The following is a 6,763-nucleotide window of genomic DNA, read 5'->3' as shown; positions in this document are numbered from 1 at the left end:
AGCGCGCAAAGAATTAGCTATATTAGCTATAAATGCTATCTAAGGGGAAATTCCTTGTGCATATAGCTTAAGTATAGTCTTAATAATTACCTGCTCCTTTTTATTGCCTAGCCTTTATAATTTAGCTGTAGAATTAGCTTGTAAAGGTTGTCTAGCGCTATAGTTATTTATTGTTTTTTATAAGACCTTGCACATAGCTATAGCACATTTTTTTAAGAGTTTTATGTTTTATTTAAAAGCTTAGAGTGTAAGCTGTATCTAACATTCTTTTAGCGCGTCTAAGTAGTGTTGTGGGGAATGCATTAGTGTAGAAAGGGTGGTTTAGTAGGGTCTTGGCAAAAGTAAGCAACTTAGGTGTGTGAGCAACTCGCCCATGAAGTACGTTATAGCTTGTATCTGCGCTAACAGCTCTACGCTCTCTCTAGGCCTTATCTACTAAGCTAGCACTAGTAACATCTAAGATAGCTAGTTACAGGATTTTAACCTAGCAGTACATAAGTGCTTCTTTACCTTATTTTCTAGTAGCTAGACAAATAACAATTTAGGCTTACGCTAGCTTAAACAGCTATTTAATAAACAGACAAAGAAGAAAGCTTATTAGGCGTATAAGCTATTAATCTTAGATAGCTATAAATCTTATGTCTCTATAAAGTTTATTAACTACTACAACTAGAATAGGATTTTACTAGCTATCTATCCACCTTATTTAACCTATACGCTATAGCCTCTTAATGTTAGCCTGTTTAAGCTACTAGCAACAGCTTATTTAGACAAACTAGCTAGTTTTATGTATAAATTAATAAGGTTTACAGCTATTACAAAGTAAGACTTCTTTTGCCTATTTAACAAAGCCTAGCAGACCTTATTTACTAAGAAGAATATACTCTCTAGCTTTAAGGCCTATAGCCTAGCGCTATTTAACCCTAAGAGAGTCCTTACTTAATTTAGTACTACTAGTACTAGTAGACTTTTTTTTAGTAAGAGCTCTTAGTTAGCTCTTACTGCTTAAGATTAGAGACACATAGACAAGCTTTTACATAAGGTAGTTAGTAATATCTCTAACTAGTAGGCTAAGCAGCTTAGTAATACTATACATAGTCTCTTAATATAGGTTATAACTCTCTAGATAGAGAATTAAGGCCTTATAAAAGCTCTAGTTAATAAAAAAAAGAAGTAGAAGCATAGTAAACCTTTTCTACTTATAGCTCCTAAGCAGTACTACAGTGGGGCTGTATTCTATAGTCCTAAGAAGGTTTAACAAGCACATAATTAATAAGTTAAGAAGAAAGCTACTGTAGAGCTCTTACATTAACAAAAAAATAAAAAGACTAGGCGTAAAAAGGCTAAGAAGCATAAGAAAGCTTATATAGCTAAAAAAAAAAAAGCATATAAGGGCAGCTACTAAGAACGCTTAACTATAAAAGGCTAAAAAAAAAGGCTTTAGAAAGAAGAAAAGCAACTAGCTAAAAAGGCTAATTACTAACTTTAAAGCAACATTAAAACTTCTAGGAAGGCTAGAAAGACTACACAGCCTATAGCTAGTAGGCTAAAGCAAGTAGTTAAGGATTAATTAATTGTTAAAGTAGTAGGGCTGCTATGTAAGCAAAATCGCAGAGGCAGAGCTATTAAGCTTCCTGCACGCTTCTGCGACTAGCTAGTAGCCTTAAATTAATTGCTGTAATTAGCTTCCTAATCTACTAAAAAACTAGGCCTATATTCTATTTATATGTTGCCCTAGAGCTTCAAGTCGCGGTGCCGCTGTACGGCAAATTCCGTGCGTCAGGCGAGACCGTGCGTCGGCTGATACAGTCAACTCTCGATGGCGCGATGCGCGATTAAACGATATTTTAATATAGCGATACATTTCTTAAACCTAAATTAATTTCCTACTAAAATATTCTATTTTATAATACCTACTATATCGCAAGCTTTTAGCTAGATTATTGTTATATTAAAAGATAAAATGCTATGTGTAGCAATTACTAATAAGCAGCAACAGGCTCTATGTTAATAGTATTAATGTTAGGGTCCTAGCTAAAGGCAGCTTAATGTAATTAAGTAGTTTAAGTAAGAGTATAACTATTGCATCTATTAGTTAACAGTATTAGAGTCCCTTTTAGAGTAATATAGCTACCTTAACAGTAGCTCTGCTACTACCTGCACACGTTAACAACAGGCATAGTAGCCTATCCTTAAAGCTGTCCTCTTTAACTAGCAGCAGTACCTTAAAAGCTCTAGCAGCAACGTCCCTAGTAATATCCTTATTAAGAAAGCAAAGGCTATTTAGCTGTAGATACCTAATTACGCTAACCTCTTTATACTAGAGTTTAGCTTAGGCTAGCTTACTAACTTTAAGTAACAGCATAATATTAAGCTTTATTAACACTAAAGTAAGGCTACATTAGTGCTAGCTAAGGCTAAAGAGAAGATAAGGGCTATTAGAACACTGTGTAGAGAATACGCAGAGCAGGATATATTTAATATAGACAAGACAGGCCTATATTAGCAGCAGGCACTGTTGTTAGGGCTTTTTACTAGAGCTTAACTTAGCAGGAAGAAGAATAAGAACTAAATATTAATTATATACTACTATAACTTTACTAGTAGTAAGCGCTTTACTTTTTAAGCTATTAAAAAAGCAGCTAGACTACATGCTTTATAATCTATTAACTTTAAGGCTTTTAGCATTTAATAGTTATTAAATTTTAAGGCGTAGATAACACATACTATTATAATAAATTAGCTATAAGCCTTTTATTAGTAGATAGAAGAGACTAGGTCTATCCTACTGCTAATAAATAACTACAGCGCTTATATCTTTAGTGTTAATTTTAAACTACCTCTACTAAATATCTGCATTTAATAGCTGCCTACTAACTTAACTAGCGTCTACTAGCTACTTAATTAAGGCGTAATTAGTTAGTTTAAGCGCTTATATAAAAAGTAATAGATATGCTATATAGTTGCTAGCTATAAGTGTAGCGCAGATCTAGTAACTTAAGTTAACCTCTACTATGCCTTACACTAGGCCTTTTAAGCCTAGTATAACAACTTTTAAAGTAATATAATTTATTACTACTTCTGCTAAGCTAGAATTTAGCCTTTACAAAAACTAATTTACCTGCTTAATCTAAAAGAGCAGTCTTAGCAGGAGCTAGAGAAGCTCTACTAGCAGGTGCAGCACATAGGCAGAATTTAAGACACTATAAGCCTTAAAAACTTTTTAAATTTTATTAATAAGAATTATAAGCCTACTTAATCTAACTTTAATGTAGTAAATGTAATTGTAATATATAGCTAGCAGCTAGTTAAAGACAAATTAGATAATAAAGGGCCTTTTATATAAATACCTACCCCTACGTAGGCAGAGCAGGCTCTTAAATTACTACTTTTATATTAAGAGCATACAGATTTAACAACTCCCTAGCAGATTAGAGCGCTCTAGCAGCTATATACTAAAGTAAAGGCTTAAAAGTCTAAGTAGTTTGTCTAGGGCACTTTAGATAGTTAGATTACGTAACTCTCTTACTGCAATAATATTGCAATATAACAATATAATCCTTGTTCCAGAATTGTATCGCGCTATTGAGAGTTGACTGTAAAATTTAGTACTACACATCGACACCACAGCCTCTACCATCTTCACCGGGCACGCTCCTCGATCCAAGCGCTCCAAGATATTCCAAGCCTGTCATCACCTTCTCGATAATCATCACCATCCACGCCACCTCCCATCTCAACCCCTTCAAGAGAGACATGAACCATCTGCTAATGGTATTATTCTAGATGGCATCGAGATTGTTTCGCCGATATTTGACGATCGGTCCGTGTTCGAGAAACAAATCCGGGACGTGTATTATGTCCTTGAACAGTCTTTCGATATCGTCGAAATGGCGGAAGGCTCCACACACATCCATGTGGCGCCAGTCAAGAGGCACTGGACACTCCAGGAGGTCAGGCTCATCGGCAAAGGCATTATACGTCTTGCGAGCGCTCTCTCTGCCGGTGTACCAGACACCGACATGATTACCCAATGGGCAGCTATGAACGGCAATGGTAAGTGGCTGAGTATTGCCGGACGTCAGGAAGCAGTCCAGGAACTGGAGGCCATTCCCTGCCAAGAGGATAAAGACAAGGAGCGCGATCAGCTCATCCAGTTCCTGTCTCCCAAGAGGTCACTTACCTGGAACTTTGAGAACCTCCGCGGAACGGGTACCGTTGAGATGCGTCGCTTTCCTCAAAGCATGACGGCAGACGCATCGCTACACTGGATTGGTCTGACCCTCTCCATGCTAGCAATTTGCCTCGATCAGGATCTTGAACTCAGCAGGTTCGTCTCCATGATTGAGGACTCCACCGGCGGGTCTATCGACCCCCCTACTGGCTTACACAGCCTGTTGACTGGCGGGCCTTTGGCCTTGTTCGAAGACCTCGTCATGGAATCAGCTGAGCTTCTCGGGTTGGAAGACCTGGTGAAATTCGAGGCTGGTTTCTGGAGAGATCAGTCTCTCTCACGATTTACTTAGGTGATAGAGATTTTAGAGCGCGGACTTGCTCCTGCTGCTTAGGGCTCTTGTGCCCGGCCTTCGGGTTGATTGAGAGCGCGGACATGCTTCTGCTGCTTAGGGCTCATGTGCCCGGCCTTCTTGCTCATGAAAGCGCGGACTTGTTTCTGCTGCTTAGGGCTCTTGTACCCGGCATAGAATATGGTTCGCCCAGTTCTTTGCTATGGGTTGGCGAAGTCGGACTCTTGCACCTCCTCGTGGGGCCACCCGGGCAATGCAACCTCCTGTTGTAGCTAAGCAAGAGACGCATCACTCCAATGTGTCTTCACCAATCGCGTAAGTTCACTCTCCCTTTCCACTTCACCGAAGATACCGATGCCAATCCCCGATCGCAATTCCGCCCGAGTTCTCTTCTATAAACCCACCTGACCGGTCTCGCCGATGCCGATATTACCCCTCCGGTACACCCGAGGCCTGCAAAAAGGAGGGAATAATGGTTCGCGCGCTGAAGGCAAGTTCATCTCATAGTAAAGCCCGTCCATCTCTTACCTGTACAGTCCTTCCATTCTACCTACATTCCATATTCCATTCACACTCAGCCGAAGGCCCTCTCCATACATCAATTTTCCTTAGTAGAATCTACTAACAACCACTAGGTTATCATGTCAATATTCCATCTCAGTCAACCAACCACCCAACTTTTAATCGTTATTCCATCTTTGTCCACCAACCATCGAAATATTGCATCATTATCAGTCGAGGTCTTGGCACTTAATCTAAGCCCGAATTGCGCGCTAGTCTCTTCTTGTGTCTCGCCTTTCTGCTCCTGCTTCTCTTTGCGCCACTAACTTCGCATAGTGGCGGACAATTACGCCTGCAAAAGTCATGAACTTGCCTGCACTAAATATTAACCATAGAATATCCTCCTTATATCTAGGCGCAGTTAGAGGCGAGTCACCCCTTATAAGCCGTAGGTCGCTCTTAGTAACTACCTTCTGTAAACCAAGGTGGCATGCGCTAAGCCAAGTAGCAATTGTTTCCTCCGTTTAGGGCACTAGGAGCTGCTTACTTGAGCTCGGCTCGCCTAGTGGACCAGCTTCAGGCGGATCGGGCAGGCCAAACTTAGAAATGGCACGGCCGTAGCTTATGCTAGCCAGACCCGGTTATAGGTTAAGGCCCTGCGTTGGCCGTCTTGTCGCTTTAGTAGACTTAAGGAAGACAGAAAAGCCTAGACCATTATTAACGATCTAGTCCAGGGTCGCCTGTATACTCGAGCGGTCTAGACCGGTGAAGCTGGTGTTACATGCCAGGTCTTCCGGGACAAACTTTATTAGGGTTGTCTCATGCTCGTGCCTCGCACTAGCCTGCCTAGCTCGCGTTAGTGTATAAGTATAGAAATATTACGTTTGTATTAAAAAGCCATATACAATCTGCCGCCATTTTCGGCGGCATATGCCACCCTTTTCGTAGGGCATTGTCGTCGGTGGTGAGTCTGTATAGTGCAAACTCAACCTATACTTGCGACAACATCGACTTTGTTCAACCGCTTACGTGACCTGTAGTTTTTACTACTTGGCTTATTTTTTAGATTATGTATAACGTACTTCATGGGCGAGTTGCTCACACACCCAAGTCGCTTACTTTTGCCAAGACCCCACCCTAATAAACTCTATTATGGCCTATAACAACCCGCTCTAGCACTATATAGTACAGTACAGCCTAGAATATTATTTAGATACTACTTCTACTTCTTACTTACATGTTTGCGTGTTATGCCTAGTCTAATTGCACTATCTGCAGCGCCTTTAGAATAGCTTACCTACTTTAGCTTACACCTGCTTCTTTGCCTTCTTCCTGTTACTACGCGCTTTAAACTCTTTTAAAGCTATTAAGTGTAAGCTTTCTTAAATTATTAAAGTCTTTTTTACCTTAATTTACCTTTTTTTTATGTAATTTATGTTGCATAGCAGCCTTATTAGCTACTTAAAGCTTAGTAATTTCTTATTACACTAACACTAGCTTATGTGTAATTATTGCTGCTTTTTTTAAAACTTTTTTAAATATATTAACTATAAAAGTTAGTAAACTATTTATATGCTTTTAAATTTTTATTTTTATAAACATTAATTATAACTTAAGTTTTAGAGTATTACTTAGAGTTTACAACTACTAAAGCTTATTATATATAAGTAGTAGTAGTAATAAAGTGCATAACTTTATATTAAGGCCTATTATAACTTATTATAGGTTAAAAGAAA

General features: G+C 39.1%; 1 protein-coding gene across 1 annotated transcript; it reads left to right on the top strand.

Annotated features, from left to right (window-relative positions):
• Nucleotides 1–3,890: 3,890 nt before the first annotated feature.
• BDR25DRAFT_317554 (uncharacterized protein) lies at nucleotides 3,891–4,526 on the top strand (the record flags this gene model as incomplete). The annotated part of the gene is made up of 1 exon (XM_033691679.1): nucleotides 3,891–4,526. One exon carries the CDS (start codon nucleotides 3,891–3,893, stop codon nucleotides 4,524–4,526), a length of 636 nt encoding a protein of 211 aa, XP_033543380.1.
• Between the last annotated feature and the right edge of the window lie 2,237 nt (nucleotides 4,527–6,763).

Source organism: Lindgomyces ingoldianus, assembly GCF_010093535.1.
Source record: "Lindgomyces ingoldianus strain ATCC 200398 unplaced genomic scaffold BDR25scaffold_33, whole genome shotgun sequence".
NCBI lineage: Eukaryota > Fungi > Ascomycota > Dothideomycetes > Pleosporales > Lindgomycetaceae > Lindgomyces > Lindgomyces ingoldianus.
This window is presented reverse-complemented; position numbering and strand designations above follow the sequence as displayed.